Below are 22,176 nucleotides of genomic sequence, written 5' to 3'. Positions count from 1 at the left end.
CCTTTGCCATCCTTAGGTCGGCTTTACTCTGTCTTAGAGGGTCAAAAACAGTTAGAAGCGCAATTAGTAAAATCAGTCAGGCAGAAAACCTGAAGAATGACGCAACTTCGAATTCTGCCAACGGTTTTCGCCTGATTCAAAACTGGCCACAAAAAGACACGAAAAATGTTAACCCGGCTATAAGTTTTATCGCCGAGAATCAACACTCTTGAACTCATTTTAAAACCGTTAATTCTTTTCGCCGTTTTCCTTTGGATAATTAATCTGAACAGATAAATTAACATTAAACCGCCAGGCAAAATTTATTAAAGAAATTTGGTCGAATTGGCAAGCTAAGCTTTCTTTATTATTACATTTTTTTTTTTCGCTAAAAATCGCGTATTTTCAATCTCTTCTGTAATTTTCTTATATTCTTCACAGGTATTTCTTGACCGCTTTGCTTTTTTATTTTATCTTGCAGTTAAGTTCGACTGAATTAAGTTCGACGTATGACTCAACCGGGCGAACTTAATAAATTTCGGTCGACCTAAACTGTAATTAAGTTCGGCTCATGTGAAGTACGGCGTTTAACCCGGGCCTAACCTAAAAAGTGCCCTTCAAGACACTTTCTGCAAAATCGATGGCTACATTCTTCCGTCAGTACTGCATCTTTCAGCGGCAAATGACAGATTGGACATTGCCAATCTTCATCCACGGCACTCACAAACTCTTCGTCGTATCCACCAAACGACGGATATCCTTCAGCGGCTACCGCCATGTTTGTCACCTGACTCGAGCGCCGCAAGTGAGTTGGGTGGGTTAATAGAAACACTTTCGCTTTCGGGTCAGTCGTGAATGACCTGAGATTTTTCCTTCGTCAATAAACTGTCAAGAATATCATTTAAATGTCACGCATAACCGTGACAGTCTGATTGTTTACTTTTTCAAAAAACAATGGAAAAAACGAAAGAAGAACTTTAGGATGTCAGATTAATTTCAGATCAATTCCTCGACGGATGAGCGCCAATATGTTTCCCAAACAGCGTCAGGTAATTCAGCAAACGGTGTTTGAACGATTTTTTCATGTTTGAAAATTCTTTTTCTTATTGCAGTTTGCCCTAGGACATTTGGTATATAAAACATACTGCATCTCCACGACAAGCGATCCGATAAGGAAAAGTGTTCAGAACAATTTAGATCTGTATCATGTGGTTCTTTACATTCAAATTCACAGTTTTACACTCGAGGATCGCAATAGTAAGGCCAGGGGATGACAAAGGGGTTCTCGAGTATTTATCTCGCGAGTTGTGGTAAAACTAGTAAGACAAAAAGAACTGAAAAATATTAACACAGAGACATAATATAACTGAAAGCGGTTACCTGTGGAACAAGGGATTATTTTTTCAACCAAGTGAATGGACTAAAATCGCGATGATTTTGCAAGGTCAGCGATACAACACGCCTTGTGATTTTCCTCCGGTGGAGACCCCTATCATGAAGTAATCGGGTTGCGTGAGTTCGGAAATGTTTTAAGGAACCCCCTAATTTCGTTGTTGTTGTTATTGTTTTCTCGTTTGCTTGTATGTTATAATATCATCAAGTGGTATTTAGGTTTCTTGTTATCAATCTTAACTCACATTCAACTCTACTCGTAACTCGCTACCTAGCCGACCCTGTAAGTAAATGAGACAGCGAAGTAACTTTAAAACATTAAATGGTGAGCTTGCTAGAGTCCCAGATCTTTGTTGTCCCCTCTGATGTAACTCTTTTCCCTCCAATACAGCTTGCCATTCACAGGCCATATTTCTATGCGTGTTTCGGTTGTTGACTGAACTGAACAGTCACATTAAAACTTTTAGGAAATCTTAATATAGGACAAATTAGGAAGAAGATTCAAGGGTCAGATTAGGCAGGCTGAAATTTTGGATGCAGGGAGGGTAAAAAAGAAAAAAAGACCTCAGTTTGCAAACTTAGCTCTTAACATTCTTGCTATCTACAACATAGGTTGTTCTACTATAAAGTGTAAAATGAAAAAAGAACGGAATAATAATAATAACTGAAAGAGTCTGATATTCTCCATTATGTTTCTTTATTTTCTTCAGTTTATTCCAATCTTAGATCACCGCGTCAACGCAGATGTTATGTCTCCTGCGTCAGATTAAATTAATGAAACACGAGATACAATACTAGACCGACCAGAAAAGCTTTCATGCCTCCATAAGGAGACACTGGGAAAGTCCAATAACAAGGGCTTCTAATATTCCCGGCGTACTCAATCGATAAAAATCGATAGCAATCAAGTGATTTTTACCGATTGATAAGGGAAATCGGTGACAATCGATAAATTAATTTGGTGCGTCAAATCGATATTATCGATTTTTTATGATTTTATTGTTTTCTAACGGAAGTCCAACACTTGTTATTTGGCATGAGTTATTTGGCAGCTGGGAATACAGGGATAATTCAACAAATGAAGTATTTTGCCGATTAGAACAATTGAAACGAATTCCTACATTCACAAGATCAGAAATGAGAGATATGGAAACTTTCACACACAAACGCTCTACAACCCTTTTTTTTTAGCAGCAACAAAAATGGCTCTGTTCAACTACAATCAGTTCTTGCAGGTAAATATCGTAAATAAAAAATAACTCTAGATTGGCAGAATACAAACGAGCAAGTGTGAACATATCGTGAATACGCGTACCTTGGTATGGGTGGTTTTGGATTTTGTGACCTTCTACCCACCGGGCTCCCTACAACACGCCCAGTCCTGATCACGTGTTGGCCTAAACTCAATTTTCCGTGAAAATTGTAGCATTTTTGCCCAAACGTTATGTAATAGGTATATCATTCAGTTTCAAAAGTTTGCGACAAAGTTTAAATAAATTCATGATTGGCTGGAGCAAATTTCGTTGTTTCCTCTAAACTCAAGCAAGTAGGAAACAAAAAGCACAAAACAGTGTGTGTCCAGTAGAAAAGGCCAGACTAAAGCGTGCAGGTTATGGCCCTGGCCATGGCCCAGCGTCGGTGAGGTAAAAGCTAGTGAAAAAACACAGGAGGCTATTTGCGGACTTTGCGTTGGCGAGTCTGGACAACCCTTATGTCAAATGTGACTTCATGAAACGTTGACATCAGACTCTTATACTTAACATTGAAGAAAAAGAGCCGGACCCTGGGAAAGTCCAACAACTTGGGCTTCTAATAAAACACGCAATGATTTCCAGTTAAATTCACGTCAATAATTTACAGGTTCATTGATAGAAGATAGTATAAGAATACAAAAAACCCACATAGTTGACGATTTTAGTTTCTGTGATAGAGTAACCATTTTTGTATTTGTCAAAAGTTGATAAACAAGGACTGTTGTATTTTCGCCGATAGTTTTTGTTCCCTGTTTCGTAACCTCGATCGGGCTTACATACTTTACTTTGCTGGGCCAACATTTTCCGTGTTCAGCCAAGGTGTTTAAACAGCCATACATCTAACTAACATTTATCCCAAAACATGCGCCACTAATTTTTTTTTTTTTTTTTGTATTTTTATATTTTCCTCTACTTCATGTTTAAATTACAACAGTTTATAGCTTACACTAACGAAAATGAATAGAGAAGGCAAGATATAGTTATACTAATTATATGCGAACAAGAAGTGATTTTGAAAAGCATTTAAGTAACGCTCCGGCTACAAGCGATAGCAAGATCCCATTGGACAAAACAATATTAGCGCGAAATTCAAATAGTGTACAAGAGTGACAGGCCTGCACGACTCCCCAGTGTGTGTTTTAGCCTTTTTTTTTTTTTATAACTTGGCTCTCACGAGTATATCTTTGATCGACCGCCCTCTTTTGTAAGATATGAGGGGCGGGTCTTTGTAGATTTCTTTAAGCAATGGTTGTTGCTCTATTAAGTGCCAGTCTTTTAAGAGGATTTGTTTTAAGTTTGGCACTGCTGGGTGGTATTGTGCTACGAAAGGCAAGATTCGTTTGTTCTCCTTTGGTTTTTGAAGGAGTGCCAGTTTCCTGTTTTCAAATTGCACTTCTGAGAGGGTCCTTTGAACAAGCATTCTATAAATACTAAAAAACAACAATTCTCACGTTACAGCTTTTAATTAGCCATTGTTGTTTTTTAGTATTTATAGACTGCTACTATCGAACATATTTTGACTTGATAATGACGTTTAGCTAACGTCGAAACTTCGTCGTTTTTAGCTAAGTTTTTTTAATCTTAAAATGATTTTAAGAAATATTTTTTCGCAATTTTTTTATAGTTAAATACTAATTATATGCCCTTTTAAATTAGATTACATTTTAAGAAAAAAAATGTAAACATAATACGAGAAAGGAAACGAGGAAACACTAAACTATAGATATTACAAATGTCGGTGAAGCAGTGATTTTAAATACTGGGAAATTAATACTACTAAAGTGCTCTTTAAGATAATTCTCTAGTTGTTTTTTTACGAATAGAAATAGGAATATCTTTCCATTGGAAGCATCCTATTGGACAAAATTTTCTTAAATAGGAATATTATTCCATTAGAAGCATCCTAATGGACAAAATTTTCTTATATTTATTCTCAAAGAGCTAGGATTTAGGCCGCTGTTAGGATGTACTTCGATGGTGTAATTTTTCATATCATTTCATTTTTTTTTATTTATTACTATGCTACACATATTACAAATTCCAATACAAAATACAGGTAATTATTAGCAATGCTTACTCTTTCCTATCTAGGCAGATGGAGGTCACTCAAGCCTAATCAATATTCGAGGGCTTTGGAATAAGAAAAACAAAGCGCAAAAGGATTGTATTATATAGGGTTGATGATTTACCACACTAGTATCGCATAGGTGAATTACCAGATTAACTAACGCTAAAGAATCGAGAAATTCTTCTTTGCTCGGTTGCTTTTGAATTGCAACTAATCCTATTGTGGTGGATCGATTTGAACTTGAATCAAAATAACGTCATCCACCACGTAGCGTCTGGTTTTCAGATCAGTGTGTGAAACAAATTTACGGAAGCCCCGACCAATGTTTCTATCTGTCTCAGGCCTCTGGAAACTGTCAAGTTTTGGGTCAGCTATAAATGACATAGCAATGTTCTTTTTGTCTCTTTCTTCTTGTTGTTGATCGATCAGCGTAAACGTTATTTTTTTATGGAAAGGCCACGGTAACATGGCATCGTAGTCGCTTTTCATTATGCTAATAAATATCGAAAGATGAGTATTGTTTCCCTCGCCTGAGCCATTTGGCCATAATTCTAATTGAAATTTGTACCCATAGTCGTAAAATGGAGCACTGTACATTTTGGTTTCTTCTCCAGCTTTGGCTTTTCTCAAGACATCACTGAAGTTGTTAATCTTCCACGTATTTTTTGTAGCATTGAATCTCGCCTCAAGCTCCCCAAACTCTTTTCGTTTAACCTACATAAAAATTAAAAGAAAAAACATTAGTTCTGTGATGAGTGACGATGTGGTGTATTCCATGATGCTATTACCCGACATTGTTCAATTTTTCGACAAGGACCCGGCTTACTTGCTCATTCGACTCAAAATTGCGTGTAAAACAATATTAATAAAGCAGCATGATAAAGACCAACCTCGTTCCCAGGGCCTTTTCCAAGCAGGTTGGATAAAGACAAAAGAAAAGCCCCGAAGTTGTCTGATTAGATGAAGATTACTCTCATGAATCTCCCATAAAAGAAGATCCATGATTCATGAACACAGTCCGTCTTACCAGCTATCAAGTGAAGCCCTGGAGAGTAGTGTTAATTGGCCGCTCAAACTATAGCCTGTTCCAGCCTCATAGAGAGACGCGCGAAGGACAGGACGAGGGGAAGGACTGGGGGAGAGAAAAAGAGGGAAACCTCTTCTGTCCCTCTTTTTCTCTCCCCCAGTCCCCACCCCCGTTTTCGTCCCCTCGCCCTCTCCTTCGCGCGTCTCTCTACAAGCCCCAGTCTCCCCTCGTTTTCGTCCCCTCGCCCTCTCCTTCGCGCGTTTCTCTAGGAGCCTGGAACAGGCTACTCAAACTACCGCGACGGTAGCGCCAACGAAAACGTCACTAATAAATTGAACTGTTATTCATTAAGGTGGCTCGCGACAGTTTCCATCACTTATACTTTGAAGGATGAATACTAGCAGTCTTTATCAGTTGATACCAAAAAACGGTTCCAGACAAACGCCTTATTAGTGGCGAACAAGTCATGGGGATTTTCTCAACATAATAGGTAACCATAGCAACAGTATAACCTGTTAAAACATCCCTTTGATTGTCAAAAAGTTCAGGTGGTTCTAAATACCTCCCTTGAAACTTTTTTTTAACGTTACAAAAAGTTGTATCATTCTGAAAGTGCCTATTACAGTCCTATAATAAAATATGGAATCACCGAGCTCGTTTTGGAGTTGTAACCACGTAAAGCTAAAATACTTTTAGCAGTTGCTATGGTAATGTGAAGCAAGTAGCAAGGAATATTTGTTATAGGAAAGGAGCAAAGTAAGTAAATGTGTAACAGCAAGGTATAACCTAATGTGAAAATAGTGGTTCACTGGCGAGGACTCGAACTCGGTCTCCTGCGTTAAAGACAGACGTGATATGCTAAAGGAGAACCTACAGTAGAACCGGGTGAAATATCAATAACAAATTTTATTGCACCAGGAAGAAAGCGGGGTCCCTTACTTAACACGGAGACTCTTATTTCACTTAGAACCGACTACTGAGCGGGCCACGCGGTGATCTTAGTGATGTAATAAGTTTTAGTATTGCTATTTCCCGCTTCTACTGCAGGCTCGCCTGTGGTGCAACTGTTATCACGTCTGCTTTGAATGCAGGAAACCAAGGTTCGAGTCCTTGCTGTCGAACCATATTTTCACAAAGGACGTTAAATCTTGCCTTTAGATGTCTACTAATTTCGTTGCCATGCATGGTAAACTATTATGTCAAGAAAACGACTATAACTTGTTCACCAATGATTAGGCATTTGTTTGATACCATTATTGGTGTATCAACTGGCAGAGTGGTACTAAATATTGTTCCGTTTAAGTTAGAGTACAAGTGCCTGAATATGCTGGAAACTGGCGCCATCCACCTTAAACTATGTCGTGTGGATTATAGGGAAATTCCTAACATACGCCCCTCCGAAATTTTGAACGCAAACATTCTACTAAACTCCTAAAAATAAGCCCGGTTAACTTTATCAGGCTGTTTTCTTAGTCAGTTTCAAGATGTTTTTGTAGTCAAACCCAAAAGTTTAATCCAACACTAAGCTTTTTCGCTCAACGAATTTAAGAGCAGTGTGTATTTGACATCTTACGGTATCCGAACCTGTTCAATTTTCTTTATGTTACGAAGCTTTCCAAGAACTTTATTTTTTAGAGTTTGGTTCAATTTTAGAAGGAGGAAGTAAATTTACTGTCGTGTGCTCGTCAACGTTCTTCATGAAACCTTGATTAAATGAATAAGGGCTTATCATTTTTTATTTATTCATTTATTTTACTTTTATTATTACTATTACTTATTTTTTTTTTTTTGCAGGACGTCAAAGATGTACTATAATGTATTTCAGACCAACAGTCATTGTTTTGCTGCTATTATTTTCTGACGTCGTTCTTGTCGTTGTCGCTGCCATTAGAACATGGATTGATGATAAGGTTACTAATTAATTAATTAGTCAATTAATTATACCAGTTTTCATTTGACTGTCGAGATTAATTTCACGTTTGCTTTGGTTTTGCTTTACCACTTTCTGTGTTTGGATGACAATGTTTACACCATTGTATCAATCAATAGGAAGCCAACAAAATCCAATCGTGTCACAATTGCACGCGTTTTCCTGCACATTTTGCCAGGTACATGTACTTTCTTAGAAATCTGATTGGTTCATTGCGTTGTGTACGTTCGTTGTGATTGGCTAGAGTAATTAGTTGGTTTTGGGTTTACGACATTAAATTGACACTCCCTCTAATAACAAGTAAGTAAAGATATAATTATTAAGTGGGCAAATAGAACAGTTTGTTGGAGTGGATTTCTCAAGGAAAGTACGAGGAGTTGTTTCATATGCCGCACTTGGATTGGTTTACCTGTTCCTTGTCCAAATTAGTCACTTTTTCCTCCATCTTCTTGGTGCTTCCTTCAAGTGTATAAATCTTCTTTTCTAGAGTAGTTCTCTTAGAGTCTTCAGTTTTAGCTTTCTCTTCAAACAGCTTTAATTTATTTTCCAGGGTGTCGACCTTCTCGGCAAGTTTTCGTATGACTTCTTGGGTGTAACTAAATTTTAAACAAGCCAAGTCAAGATGAAGTCTCGTGGCACACTGAAGATGGGATTCAACCTCTCTTCGCTGAACCTACAGGAACAAATCAAAGCATCGTGATATTCTAATAACCTTAGCACTGAAGAAAACTTTTAAATGCGACAAATCTTCCTGGGTTATGCATCGCCTAACAGGATACCATTTGAGCAAAATAATAGTAACCACTATTTTATTGCCGGCTGAACTCAGCAAACGAACTCATCATAAATATAGCTGAAAGTGAATATCGGTTCTGATTGGGTAACGAATTAAGTTGATAATCTTAACCATCGGTGATAAATGCTACCTTACACACTTATGCGGCACAACAATCCGCAACCTCAGTTATCCTTGCAAAAATCCTGACGACTCATTTCCTTGAACTACGCTATCATTACAGTCGTCAATTGAAAAGGAAACAGGTTAGTCAGCGCATAGTGTATAGGAAACGAAGGTGAAACCATGCCTTTTTTGTTTTTTAGGTTTTTGTTGTTGTTGTTGTTGTTGTTGTTGTTGTTGTTGTTGTTGTTTCCTTTTAGTTGTGTTGTCAAAATGTCTGTCTTGTAGTAGTATCTGTAAGTAGTAGCAAGATGCTGTTTAAGTGTACTAATTGTAAGATTTGTATGTGTAAGTGCTGTAATTAAATAACAATAATAAAAATAATAAGCGGAAACCCTTTAAAGCCGGGGAGAATAATCATTAAATTGGAGAAATTTTAAAAGCAGAATCTTACTCCAGCTAGGATCTTCTGCAGTGACCAAAAACCATTGTTCTGCAGAAGTTTATCCAGTGTACTACGAGACAACCGTTGAGCTAAATAGACGCCAATCAAAGATATACATCAAATAACGCGAAAAGGTTGCAGTTCACGAATAAAATAAAAAAAAATTGCCTGAAACTCGATGGTGAGAAACTCTTTGTAGTCGGTGGATTTGTTGCAATGAGCGGATCCAGTTTCAGTGCGTAACACGGCTTTTGGGATTGAACTGCACTGGCAGCGATTTTTTCTAAAACGAAAACCCAAGAACGAAAATCCTGGGGTCTAAAACGAAGACCCACCGTCTTAAAGGGGAGACACTTGGTAATGCTGCGTTGATAACGTAGGCGTTTTGTTTAGATAAAAATTTTGAACTGTTTTAACGTTTTGTCCGAAATTATCATAGCAAACACATTTTTTTAAAACTGTTGGTTAACGTAGTTACGTTGTTAAGAACACCTTGTTTGAAACGTTGTGGTTGACACGATGTCGCTTCCTAAAGGCCAGATGCCAGGAATGTGTCAAGAAATTAGGTGAATAAATTTGCTGCAAACGGGAAATCCAAGCATGAAATGACGAACAAAGAAAGAAAAAAATATTTCTACAACTACAAACCAGCAATCGCAGCAGGCGCCCCTGTATTCACTTCCACAATGTACAATACCCTTGTCCTTGTTCTTTCGCGTCGAGGACTGAAGTGCTCGCCAGAGCAGCGATTCGATCGATCCGTGTGCTATGCTCAATGGATACCTTTGTAGCTTAGAACGAATAGCGACAGAAGCCGTCAAAATTCTTGTTGTTGTTGGTTTTTTTTTTCTTTTTTTGGCTTGATATAAAAAAGACAGGAAAATGTAGCTGACCGTCACCTGTGACCTAAACGGAAGTTATGGGGGATAACAATTTCCCTTCACCCCTCTTCGCTTTCCAATCTTTGATTGGCGTCTGTTTGCCTCAACGGTTGTTCTCGTGGTACACTGAATAAACTCCTGCAGAATAATGGTTTTCGGTCACCGCAGAAGATCCTCGCTGGATCAAGAATCCGCTTTTAAAGTTTGCCGGTTTAAAGATTATTCACTCCGGCTTTAAAAGATTTCCGCTTTCTTCATTTTAACACATTCCCAATTACCGTACACCTTCAGAGGTGTCTCGTGGCCAAGCGATGTAGCGCGTCCGGTAAAAACTGTAGCTAAACCCCTCTATCAAATTAAAGCTTATAGAGCTGGCTATAGAACTATACCAAGAATTTTGAAATACGGTAAAATGAATTATCGAATTTTTAATTACCTCTGAATACGTCAGCGTCCAAATCGCCTTTGGAAAGCTACAAGTCAAAGCGAATTTTGTTTTTCGCTTATTTAATTTGTTCACGTTCCATTTCCGGACACAAAGTTGCTAAAAAACTGTGTCTGCGTTTTGCCATATTCCCGCTTTTAAAGATCCCTTGTTTTAAAGATTCCCCGTTCCCCGTTCCCGTTCCCCGTTCTCCGATTCTCCTTTCCCTGTTTTAAAGATAGCCTTTCAGTTACTGTATGTACATTTTGTAATCCCGGTGGGGTTTAGTCAATGGGACACCACAAAAAGTGATTGTTCTGGTGCATGTGCTTCAAAAGTTCAAAAAGGTGCCATTCTTGAAAATTGCCCATTACCTCGGTTGTGCAACCAATCTCAGCATATGGACATGAAATCATAGTCAGCGGACAATCCTTCTCAACATGAAGCAAAATCTGTGAAAAAGAATTACTTAAATCGATTTTAAGACTGTAATATAGAAAGATGGAACAAAGCGGCACAGAACGTTGTGTATGCTGCTACGGTGAACGGGGAGCAGTTGATCCGGAGGCGAACAGGAAATAAAAATAGACATAACCAGATCTACACCATCCGGAGAATGCTTCTGTAAAAAAACTGTTCATCAAACAAGCAACAACTTTCAGTTTGGGTATCCCCAAAGAGCAAAAGAGTGGAGTAGATTTTTCGTCTATAACAGTCTGAAGGTGAAATGTGAGCAAATGAGACTAACTTGAACCTTCAAGAAGGCAGATGATGTGTAAGGTCTTGCGATGCGTATCAACGAAGGCATTTTTGGATTATTCCGATAGATAGACAAGACGGAAGGAGTAATGGATGGATGGATGGATGGACTGCAGGTGGATACCCTTTATTTCTGAACTCTGAATAATGCTTATGGCGTCGTGTAAAAACTAATGCAAATTAAAGTAAAATAGAATAAAAAATAATGTATACTGCGGAACCCCGTTACAGTCAACTCCCTTTATCGCGGACACTCTCGTAGCCTCCCACGCAGGGAGGAAACGCATGACGAACCCCTAAGGACGTCTGCGTGGGAGGCTACCACTCTCGGGACCGCGAGTTAATGTAAGAGTCCGTAATAGTGGAAATTTATTTCAGTCAAACATCTGTAATTTATTTTTGCTGGGGATCTAGTTGCTGTCCGTATTATCGGGGTGTCCGTAATAGCGAGGTGTCGGCAAGGCGAGAGTTGACTGTAATACGACCTGACCTTCGGTCCTTGAAAATGCAGTTGTAATAACATGGGTGCTCAGATTAACGAGGCTGTAAAACTAAGGAATGACTGGACCTTCAATTCGTTCGCGGCGCAAAAACGTCGTCCTAATAACGAGGTGGTCGTAAGGCTGGGTTCCACTGTAGATTTTTTTTTTTTTTAATCAGTGACACAGCCATACTCAGAAAAAGAAAATCCGAGTTCTCCCAACAGGAATCGAACCTAAGACCTTTTGATTTATACCACGGGAGACTCGTGGAAACTTGGCCATTAAACTAGGTTCATGTGACAAACAACCTTTAAACTACTAGGATTTGAATGTCAATGTGAGGCCAGAATAAATGATAGAATAATAAAAATGATGTAAAGTTTTTCCTCTTATAGATCAGTGGTAGAGCAAAAATATACACCCATATTTCTTTCAAAAATGATCAGTGTTAGACTAAAATTTTGCATTGCCATTTTATACTAAAATAACTCTTTCCTTGGCTCCGTTTGAATAGATAAACTAAGAGAGGAAAAATAATATCGTTCCACTTTACGGAACATAAAAATATTGCAACCGGTAACAATTCAAAAACATCATTCAGCTAAACTCCTCTTTTAACCAAAAGTCTCAAGCACAGAACCTACCTCTTCTCTTGGGATGATTGCTCCACAGCTCTCGGGACAGTTTAATGGGAATCTTTTACATTCACCTTGATGGGCCTTTTAAAGATGATTTTAAACCAAAGGTCTCAAGCACAAAACCTACCTCTTCTCTTGGGATGATTGCTCCACAGCTCTCGGGACAGTTTAATGGGAATCTTTTACATTCACCTTGATGGGCCTTTTAAAGATGATTTTAAACCAAAGGTCTCAAGCACAAAACCTACCTCTTCTCTTGGGATGATTGCTCCACAGCTCTCGGGACAGTTTAATGGGAATCTTTTACATTCACCTTGATGGGCCTTTTAAAGATGATTTTAAACCAAAGGTCTCATGCACAGAACCTACCTCTTCTCTTGGGATGATTGCTCCACAGCTCTCGGGACAGTTTAATGGGAATCTTTTACAGTCACCTTGGTGGGCCTTTTAAAGAAACAACGGAAGGCATTTCATTATTGAGAACATTTAAAACCAGATAATTTCCTCTTGGTAGAAAAGTAGCAAACTAAGTCGTGGTAAATTCAATGAATTTATAATTATTTATTTTTTTTTTTTATTTTTTATTTTTTTTTTTTAATACTTTGCTTCTTTATTTTCACCACACACGTTACAAAAAAAGCAAAACAAGAGTACGAAAGATACATATTACAATACATTAAAAATACTAATGACTAAATGTTACAGTTTTTGCAGTTTACAACGCGAAAAGAAAAAGAAAGATCTGGTAAATGCATTTCTAATAATGTAATGTACGCGGAGTAGGACATTTTTGATAGGTAAGAGCATCCTTTAAAGCGAGTATTTAGGATATAAGTTATGAAAAGCTTTCTATTTGATATTTGAGAATGATATCATCTTTGAAACCTTCAAGAGTTATTGCTTGAGAATGTAGCTTACGAGAATAAATATAATATCGCATGAACAAAAGGGTATAATTGAATTTTCTGGTAACTTTTTTCCCATGTTGGCTAGAAAGCATCCCTAATAGCGTTTCTTCTATCGAGGGGGAGAAATGTGAATTATTTGAGTTATTGAACCATTGAATTACATTAGCTATAAACACCTTTGTGAAGTGACAATGGAAAAACGAATGATCAATAGAGTCAGGGTCACCACAATAGAGGCACTCATCGTCATCTTTTATCCCAAATCTGTGTAATTCTTTCTTAGTTACAATGATTCTGTGTATGAATTTGAAATGGAACTCTTTGAGTTTATTCTCCTTACAAATTGTCTTCAATGATTTGAAAATTGTTTGCCAATCGTTGTCACTTACTGACAGAGACCTGCTCCATTTCATCGGGCCAGTATGACAGCGGGGACTGCCATTGATGAACAACCAGTAAAAATCTTTTGCCTTTATTTTGTTTAGGTTTAATTGAGTATTATCATTAAGCAGGAATTGAAAGGTGTTGTCTATACGCAAATTGTCCGTGATTGCCTGTTCACAGCTTCTAGTTTTGATCAATAGGTGCCTGGGTATAGCGCTAGTAACTTGGTAGAGTTGAAGGAAGTTTGAACGGCAAGAATATTTTTGACTGAACTCTTGAAATGAAAGAAAAGCGCCATTTTCATTCAGCAGATCCTTAATTGCCTGCTTTTAGCCATTCATCATAATAAAAAGATTTTCCATCAATTAAAATGTCTTTGTTATTGAATAGGATCAGTTCTTGAAATCCGTCACCACTATACAAGCCTTTCAGATCGTTGAAAAAGGTAAGGATATCTTTATAAAAAGTTGGCATTTGGGGTAAACGTTTTGGGTCATAATTACATCTTAAGAGAAGATTTAGGCCACCGCACTTTTTGAAGAAGTGATCCGGAATTGTTTTCCAGTTTCGGGTCTCTGTTGACAGTAGTCTCGGAATCCAGGCTAGCCTTAGAGCTTTGATCATCACATCAAAATTGACCATGCGAATTACTTTTGCCTTGAATTCCTTTTTTTTTAGTTAATTAGTTAGTTAGTTTTTTTTATTTACTTATCTATTTATTTATTTATTTATTTATTTATTTATTTATTTATCTATGATTTTTTTCGCTGCCTTTTTTTTTAGTTAATTAGTTAGTTAGTTTTTTTATTTACTTATCTATTTATTTATTTGTTTGTTTATTTATTTATTTATTTATTTTTTATTTATCTATTTATCTATGATTTTTTTTTCGCTGCGGGCTGACACAATTGAGAGATGACTGTCGAGCATCATGAAATTCAACCACTCACTTAATTTGCTGTTAATGTATTCAAAACGGCGGTATTATTTCACTTCTCAACAAACGAAGGTTCTTACCTTTGTATTACACGCTGCATGCGACGAATTACAGTACGTGCATCGAAGAATCCTCCATTCACACGTGTTTGTCACGTGTTCTTGCATTTCGTTCCTTATTAGTTTCACTTGACAATTTTCGTTTGTGCAAGAAACAACCTTGTGTGGGCAGGATTCTAAATGCTCCTATTTTGTTTAACAAAATTGAAAAATAGCATAAAAATACTTTTACAATATCTTGCTCTTATCAATAGAGAGAACAAAAACAATCTTATTTTGAAATGTTTTCACAACTGTTTATGTTGTCTGATTACTTTTCAGAATTAAATCAAACAATGGAGATTACGGTGATACAATCTTATGCGAAAAAAAGGGCTTTTCAAACAACCAAAATGTCCTATTAGCGTTTTAATTCTTAACTGGATAAGTGGGACTATACCTCAGGTTCAGGTATAAATATGGCAGCATAATACAAGGGATCGTTATCGTTTACTATTGACTTCTCAGTAGACTAGCGAGGTAGTCTACCAGTAGAGGCGATCTTCGTATTCCTCTTTTGCGAGCAGTCGTCTTGCATGCCCTGATAGGTTTGTTTTATCCGCCTTTCTGTCCCATCCACGGGCCGCGTCAAGGGGAGTTGGGTGCGGCTTAGACTATCTGGCTCACATAATTAATCCGGTCTTGTTACTTTTTATTTTTTTATTTCTAGTAAACCATGACTTGTCTATATTCAACAGAGCGTTATCCTTGTGTATTTACGCTGTGCAAAATTTGCAACAGTACTAATAATTTCTGTTGAGGTTTAATCAAGAATGACCCACTTATTATCTATTTTCACTATTTTCACGAAACTTATTTCAGGAAATGTAGTATCTTACGTCTTTTGACCTCAGTTCACCAGTCCACTGACATCCTTCACTTGGACACTTGATAACAAACGAGAGAACCTTTCTATTTGTTCCTTTGTCAGGGAACATGTCCTACAGAAAAGAAATGTCATGACTGTCGTAAAAGTCCAGGGTGACGCTAGCCACAGCGTTGATTTATAGTTCCTACCTTGACTAAGAAGTTTTAGAAACAGAAAAGTCGAGTTTAAAGATAAGCTTTTGTTACCCTTCTAGCAGAGCGTTTCTTTCTGGTATGATTTTAAGCATGTTGGCTTGTTAAGTGACTCTCGGGGACGCTAAACAAGGGAACTAAGCGACTGATTACAAGACACGCGAACGACTTCCGTACATGCTAAAAACTTGCCAGAGAAAAACGCTCTGCTAAAAGGGTAAACTCTAGTCAGGGAGCAAAACCAAATATGAGTGGAGGAGTTTCACTACCCACATTAATTATGTTCTTATTCGGACTGATTAATTCTTGCATACAAAAACCTGACAAAAAAGAAAGCGAGGAAAGGCCCATTTTGGTACATAAGTCGCCCAAAAATCGCCTTAAGTCGCTTAAAATCAGTTGCTTCAATTTTAAAGTGTGTTTTAAGTCGCCTTAAATCGCCCTACAGTCGCCCAAAGTTACGGCGACTCAAGGTCCCAGAGTAGGCCTGAGGAAACAAGCATTACATGCACATAAATCTTGGTTCTTGGTATCTTTAGTGGGCAAATTTTGGTAACAAGTAGGATTCCATGAACCGAACTGTTGCCTCACTAATAATTAACTTGAAGGGCCCTGATTTTTAAGGCAGCATTCCCTTCCTCAGCCGTGCCTGAGTTCAGCACTTCCTCCAAGAATAACATGCCAGTCCTTGGAGAAATTCCTGTGGTGTTTGCAAAAACTAGATGCACAGGCTCAGCGAAATTACGTTCCATTTCATATTCTGATTCTAAGCAAACCAGTTTCAATACTTTTCACCATTGCTTGCTCCTGGCAAAGTGACTATGCTTAATTCAATCAGTTCCCGTAGCTTCATAATTAAGCCCTGGTCAAACGGAGCATGATAGTCAATGATAGTTGATGATAGTCGATGATAGTTAAAGCTCGCGCGCTCGTCTGACCACCAACTATCATGCGCTATCATCGACTATCATTCACTTTGAGCGTGTTCAAATTCTTCATGATAGTTGATGATAGTTTTCCCGTTTGACCACACGCATGATAGTTGATGATAGTTTTTCTGTCAGCTGTTTTCTCCATCAGCGCTCTCAAGATTAATTAACAATTAGACGGCGAGCTCGAGGTTTCTATCGGCTGATAGTTGGCGAGGGGCGAAGCCCCAAGCCAACTATCAAAGGCGATAGAAACCGAGAGCGAGCCGTCTAATTGTTTTAGCATACCTCAGTGATCGATCTATCAAGCAAAAAAATATTTTTATTTCATTAATTTTGATATATTTGTGCAATGATGCATGCTAAATCGCGCGACTAGATTGAAAAAAATAGATACCCTATTTATTACCAAAATGGCGGCAAAATGGCTAAAATCGATACCCTATTTATGACCAAAGCGACTGAAAAACCATACCGGCTTGGGGCCGCACATATCTATATAGCCCATATAAGGGAGTACCCCCGGGGATCGCAGTAGTAAGCCCGGGGGATGACAAAATGGGTCCTCGAGTATGTAGCTTTCAAAAAAAAAATTTTCATAGCGTGAAGTGCTGACGGCAAAACTTCCCCGTAATACTTCAGAAAGTTATTGTAGAAAGTTGTAAATTGTCTGTTTAATAAAATGAGAGATAAAAGAACAAAACAGTTTGAATGTCATTTTTTGTTGTTATTGTTGTTTAAAGAACTTTCTTTAAACTTTAGTTGCTGTTCCAGATTAATTGATTAAGACATTTATCTCTGGTGTTAAGTATTAAAATCCATTGTTTATAGAATTTCAGTAGCGACTAAGTCAAGTTGTGCCTATTGGCTTCGTAACTACAATGAAAACCCAACGTGACACCTGTAAAGGATATGAAAGAACGCCATGATGAGTCTCAAAACGGACAACAAGACGACACAGTTCCAAAAGTACGTTTTCCACTTGGATGAAATAGTTGCCAGTCGCAATTCAGACAACTCACTACTCAACTTCTCAACTTTCAGTCGTTTCCCGTACAATTTTTAGCTTTCCCAGAGAGCCTCAGTAAAACTGACCTGCCTTTTCGTGTTCAAGGAGTTTGCTCTCATGTACTGCCGAGAAGACAGCGCAGTGCTTACGTTTTACCTTCGACGGCTGACATTGGATTAATTTACTGCTTCTAGCAATTGCTTCATGTCTGCATAACGAAGCGTTTATTTTATTCTAAGGACCGAGGCGTTTGTTTCTCGCGCGATCTTGGTGTCACAATGTTTCTGAGTTTGCGCCGCAAGTTACTCTGACGACTTGCTTCGCTCGTTAGTCGGCCTGTATGGCCGACCACTTGACGACTGCTGGACCAGAAAAAGACGCGTGAAAGACAACTCTGGCAACAAGGGTATGTTTATGTAAAAATATAGGAGGGAAAAATGTACGATAAAAGCGCATGATAGATGCAGGGCTTTACAGAAACCTTACATATTTTGGAGGAATCTAAACAGAAATAATCTAAAATAAACAATAAATAATATATCCTAGTCAACAATCTTTAAAAATGCTACGGCTGATATCACTGATTGTGAGTGCAGTATTTAAATATTCCCTGTCGCTATTAACTTAAGAGGGTCACCTTGTTTAGCCTCTCTTCATCAGCAAGTTTTGGAAAACATAGTAAGGCAAAAAAAAACTGAAAAATCAACACAGAGAAATAATTTAACTGAAAGTGGTTACTTGGGAACAAGGGATTATTTTTCCAAGCATTTGAATGGACTGAGATCGCGATGATTTTGCAAGGTCAGCGATATAACACGTCTTGTGCTAGTAGTATATCTTCAGCAAAATTATCCCCGTTAGTGGATCCCCTTGGATCCCCTTAATTAATATTCCTAAGCGTCGAGTCCATGACGTCATCTATTGTTATAACCTAGGGAAAAAATGCGTTCCTGCATACTAATAAGTGTCTTCCTCCATACTAATTAAGTGTCTTCCTGCATAATATTAAGTGTCGAGGTTTACTAATGAGCGTCACTCTAATACAAAGGGAACAATAGACATGCCCACGCTTGCCCGCTCTATACCCACCCTGATTGGATCTTAAGATTTATATTGTCTGTTTTGAATAAAGTATATCTTCAGCAAAATTATCCCCGTTAGTGGATCCCCTTGGATCCCCTTGGATCCCCTTAATTAATATTCCTAAGGATCGAGTCCATGACGTGATCTATTGTTATAACCTAGGGAAAAAATGTCTTCCTGCATACTAATAAGTGTCGAGGTTTACTAATGAGCGTCACTCTTGCACAAAGGAAACAATAGACATGCCCAGGCTTGCCCGCTCTATTCCCACCCTGATTGGATCTTAAGATTTATATTGTCTGTTTTGAATAAAAAGCGGGTAGATTTCGAAAGCGTCATTCCTTCATTCAACTTAAACTCGCTGGGAAAACTTTTTCCGATTTTTAAAACGTTAGTACCGTTGAAAATGGCTTTTTTCATCAACGTTGTTGATCTTCAAGCTGCCTTGAGCACTTGTTTAACTGTCCGCGACTGGGAGACAAAACCGTTTTCTCCTATCTATCTCGAGGAAATAAAAAACTATTAAAGTCACGCACCGTTAGTCAGTTAATTATGCGGATCCACGAGTCTTAAGTTGCATACAAATTAGTTCAGTTCTGCTGGAAAAACCCAAGGGAGTATCTTGACGCATTAGTATATAATCAATTTTATATAACTTAACAAGGATCAATTAAAACACGCGACTTATAATTGCTAGCAATAGAACCAGACAAGAGATACCGTTTAAAAAACTTTATTAAAAAACAATGAAAAAAAGAGTCCGATACACAGCGATTTTAAGCGGATGAAATTAATTAATCTTCATCTTCTTCACCCATGGAGTACTTGTAAGGATTAAATTTCTTTTGCCGACGTTTCCTCAGCCGTTTGCCATGAGCTTCATGATCATCCAAATAATTTACAAATTGAATCCGACGCCTTTTTCGCTTCGGGGTTTGTTGTGATGGGGTTTCTACTGTGGGAGGAGGGGTCAGGAAAGCAGGGTTTGAGGGTGGTGCAGGCGTGAGGCTTTCTTTGTATGGTTTTTGAGAGATAGCCGCTTGTGTTAATTCAGGTGTTACGTTAAAAGGGTTGAGGGGAGTGGGGAATGCTGCCGTTGCTGTCGAATAATCTAGTGCCCTTGATGTTAAGTCTGGAACAGCGCTGATTATTTCTTCCGGTCGTGTTCTTGAATTTAATTGTTCTTTAAAAGCCAGGTATCTGTTTTGCAACTGAAAGTATCGTTTAGCTTTTTCATCTTCCCGGAGATCGTTTCGAGAAAGCATGCCATCCATACTGCCCTTTATTTCTTCCATAGCTGGAAGTACCGGGGGTGTCGCTATGTTTTGCTGCTTCAGATATTTTAAAAGCTCTTGAGGAATGTTTTCTTGAAATATTGCTTGGTTAAAGCCTTCTTCGCTGGGGAGGATGTTTGTCCGCAATCTACAGTTGTCTTGGGTAGTGGTTTTCAGATCAATCAACAGATAACCAAAAGGTCTTTTTACAGCCTCTTCGTACTGATTTAAAAAGAAATCCGTTTGGCCGGGATACATTTGCTTCGCCAGAGTCAAGATTTGCAATTTGTCTCGTGGATTCTTAAATAACACCAAATAATGACTGTTAAGGCTTATGCTGCGGCTACCTTTTCCCTGATGGAATAGATTCTGCACGATATAAATCACACTGAGATTACGATGATGAGAACCACGAGTAAAGAGGTTCACAATTCGCTTGTCTTTACTGGCGTCAATCATCTGATCATCAAACACGATCAAATTCCGTGTGTTTACATTAAAATAGGAATCCTACTCCAAAGCCTTAGGAATGCCCTTGACGAATTCAATATGTGGCATGGCGACTAGCATTTCTGTGTACGCAGGCTGCCATTGTGAATAACACCAAACGATCCTCTCCGGGGGAGGGTGAATTGTCTCTGAAGCTTGTTGCAATAGAGATCGAACCCAGGCCGTTTTTCCAGACCCCGTCATCCCGGCAATCATGGAAGTAAAAGGATGCTGGAAGCGAAACCGCTGACATTTTTCTGGAGAAAACGGCATAGCTCTGAATGGTGTGAAACTCGGCGACTCATTGTGCTTATTAAACATATGTCTTTGCATGTTATCTTTTCTACTAAAGGATTTTTCGCAGAAAGAACAGAACCAACTCATGTCAACTCAGTGAAGACTTAACGTGAACTGAAAAAAACATCGAATGTGTCACATTTATATAGAATTAACCCCTATTTTTTTCCCTCCTCCTCCCCCTCCTCAATTCTATTGTTTTCCTCCTCCTCTCCCTCCTCCTCCTCAATTCTGTTGTTTTCCCTCCCCCTCCTCCTCCTCCTCCTCCTCTTCCTCCTCCTCCTCCTCAATTCTATTGATTTTCCTCCTCCTTATTTCTAGTGTTTTCCTTCTCCTCAAGTCTATTGCTTCCCCCACACCCTACACAATAAAAGGGGGGAACTTACTTTCTTAAACTCATTCCATGATCATGTCTCGCGTTGTAAAGAACAACCGAGGTTTCCTTCAGCTCCTTTCTGATTGCCCTTCCAAGCAGCGTCAGTTTCTCTTGAGAACAGCTACTCCACAACAGTTGCATGCGTTATTGCAAGTTATTTACAATGTACTTACAGAAAACATACCAGTGTCTGAAGAAGTTAGGGCCATATTGCGGATGCTCTTCTAAATCTTGCTCAGCGAAATGTTCCCTACAAGACAAAGAAACGCGTCCTTGTGCAAGAGGGTAGTGGGTTTATACAAGAATTACTGACCCCTGCAATTAGTAGCTTGTGGTATCTTATGTTATAAAAGAGACCGTGGATTCTGAAATTTGGTCATTTGTGTCTCTCTTTTAACGAGCGCTGATCAATATGAAGAGAAAGATAGATTTGGTTGAAGAAGAACACGAGAGTGAACATGAAGAAAGCGAAAGTTCTGATGATGAAAGCGAGAATGAAGAACCAAGAATAAAAGATGTCTTGAACAACCTTTCCAACGCGGTTTCCAGAAAGCACGCTTCTGAACTATTGCATAGTATGGCTGCTTCTAAAAATATCTTGTTCTGGACACCTAGTGGACTGTTACTCCGAAACCAGCGCGCAATACCAGTAACAAACATCTCAGAGCTGGTCGAGTATGTGTTACTCCCTCATAACGAAGATGTCGCCAAACCCCGTGCGCTCAATACTTTCCTAGATGGACTGGCAGAGCTCGGAGTGAATAAGCGACTGGTCAAAAATAAAAAACTTCTAAGCGATTTGTTAGAAAAAGAAAGAGGATACCAGGATAAAGAGGACGAATCAGGTAATGAGGCTAATGATGAAAACTTGTCAGACAGCAGTGAAGAGGAGGAAACCAGTTCTGAAAATAGCCAACCTGAAGAGTCTCATAACAGCGGCCTGGAAAATGATTGGGAAGAAGAAGAGGCTGAGAATAGTAGCGACTCAGTTGAAAATTCAACAATAACTCAGGCAAAAGTTCATGATCCGTGCCGACACTGCAACAGTTCACATGGATATGATACCGTAGTCATGAAATGTCCTAAGTGCTTTTGGGAAGATAACTGTAAAGTTTGCCCTATATGTGATCACAAGATTCCTCTTGAACGAAAGCACGCCAAGGAATCTCTCCGTCGATGTTATGATTGTGGAGCGA

The 22,176-nt window shown here is 38.5% G+C and overlaps 2 protein-coding genes across 5 annotated transcripts in view; both read right to left on the bottom strand.

Annotated features, from left to right (window-relative positions):
- LOC146487857 (TNF receptor-associated factor 4-like) overlaps positions 1 to 22,176 on the bottom strand; it is a 178,926-nt gene that overhangs the window by 98,097 nt on the left and 58,653 nt on the right. Inside the window, exons 8-9 of one of the 4 annotated variants that reach the window (XM_085128176.1) lie at positions 8,059 to 8,211; positions 4,838 to 5,406 (exon numbers count right to left, since the gene is read on the bottom strand). In XM_085128176.1, coding sequence (XP_084984302.1) covers positions 4,909 to 5,406; positions 8,059 to 8,211 — 651 coding nt within the window. In that variant the 3' untranslated portion in view covers positions 4,838 to 4,908. Of the gene's footprint in view, positions 1 to 4,837; positions 5,407 to 8,058; positions 8,323 to 22,176 lie in introns of those variants that run through there. The other 3 variants (XM_085128167.1, XM_085128184.1, XM_085128202.1) reach the window with 3 other exon arrangements.
- LOC146487858 (TNF receptor-associated factor 2-like) lies at positions 10,582 to 15,441 on the bottom strand. The gene is made up of 5 exons (XM_085125977.1): positions 15,343 to 15,441; positions 14,486 to 14,650; positions 12,425 to 12,499; positions 12,183 to 12,257; positions 10,582 to 10,749 (listed from the first exon to the last, which is right to left on the bottom strand). The coding sequence occupies exons 1-5, from the start codon at positions 15,439 to 15,441 to the stop codon at positions 10,582 to 10,584; spliced, it is 582 nt and encodes a 193-aa protein (XP_084982103.1).

This window comes from Pavona decussata, unplaced genomic scaffold (assembly GCF_977016875.1).
Source record: "Pavona decussata unplaced genomic scaffold, jaPavDecu1.1 SCAFFOLD_13, whole genome shotgun sequence".
NCBI classification, from domain to species: Eukaryota; Metazoa; Cnidaria; class Anthozoa; order Scleractinia; family Agariciidae; genus Pavona; species Pavona decussata.
Note: the sequence above shows the minus strand (reverse complement) of the source record. Positions and strands in the feature narration are given on the sequence as shown.